General features: G+C 34.0%; 1 protein-coding gene across 11 annotated transcripts in view; it reads right to left on the minus strand.

Moving 5' to 3' along the window:
• LOC106867864 (sperm-associated antigen 17) overlaps positions 1 to 594 on the minus strand; it is a 36,890-nt gene that overhangs the window by 32,728 nt on the left and 3,568 nt on the right. For all 11 annotated transcript variants that reach the window (XR_008266527.1, XR_008266528.1, XR_008266529.1 and 8 more), the window contains exon 2: positions 288 to 428. Coding sequence is in view for 7 of the 11 variants with exons in the window: in XM_052975733.1 (XP_052831693.1) it covers positions 288 to 428 (141 nt within the window). In the remaining 4 variants the exon portion in view is untranslated. The remainder of the gene's footprint in view (positions 1 to 287; positions 429 to 594) is intronic.

Below are 594 nucleotides of genomic sequence, written 5' to 3' on the forward strand. Positions count from 1 at the left end.
GAGAGAGAGAGAGAGAGAGAGAGAGAGAAAAGATTGAGTGTAGTGCCATCATGAGGCATTAACACACTACTGGAGGATTATCTGGGAACCTCATGGGTGAAGGGTCCCAATTTTTATCTATGTATGCTGTGGCTTACTATCAATAAATAAATAAAGCCCAGTTCATTGATTTGCCCTGGGGCCTATAATGCTAAGATGACCCTGCCTGAGAGAGAGAGAGACTGAGAAGGAAGAGAGAGAGAGAGAGAGAGAGAAAGAGGGATTGCAAAGGTCAAAGAGACACTGACCTCCTTGTACAGACTTTGTTGTGTGATGATACCAAAACGTCTCCGAGATCCACTGTTGATTGCCGAAGTCAAGTTGTTGACATTGATGACATCCTCTGGTTTGTTCTCGACAATCAAGGCAATAAACACTTTCCAGCCTGGCTGTAAGAAATAATAATAATAATAATAATAATAATAATAATAGTAATAATAATAATAATAATAATAATGATAATGATAATGATGATGATGATAATGATAATAGTAATAATAATAATAATAATAATAGTAATAATAATAATAATAATAATAATAATAATAATAATAA

This window comes from Octopus bimaculoides, chromosome 22, assembly GCF_001194135.2.
Source record: "Octopus bimaculoides isolate UCB-OBI-ISO-001 chromosome 22, ASM119413v2, whole genome shotgun sequence".
Classification (NCBI taxonomy): Eukaryota; Metazoa; Mollusca; class Cephalopoda; order Octopoda; family Octopodidae; genus Octopus; species Octopus bimaculoides.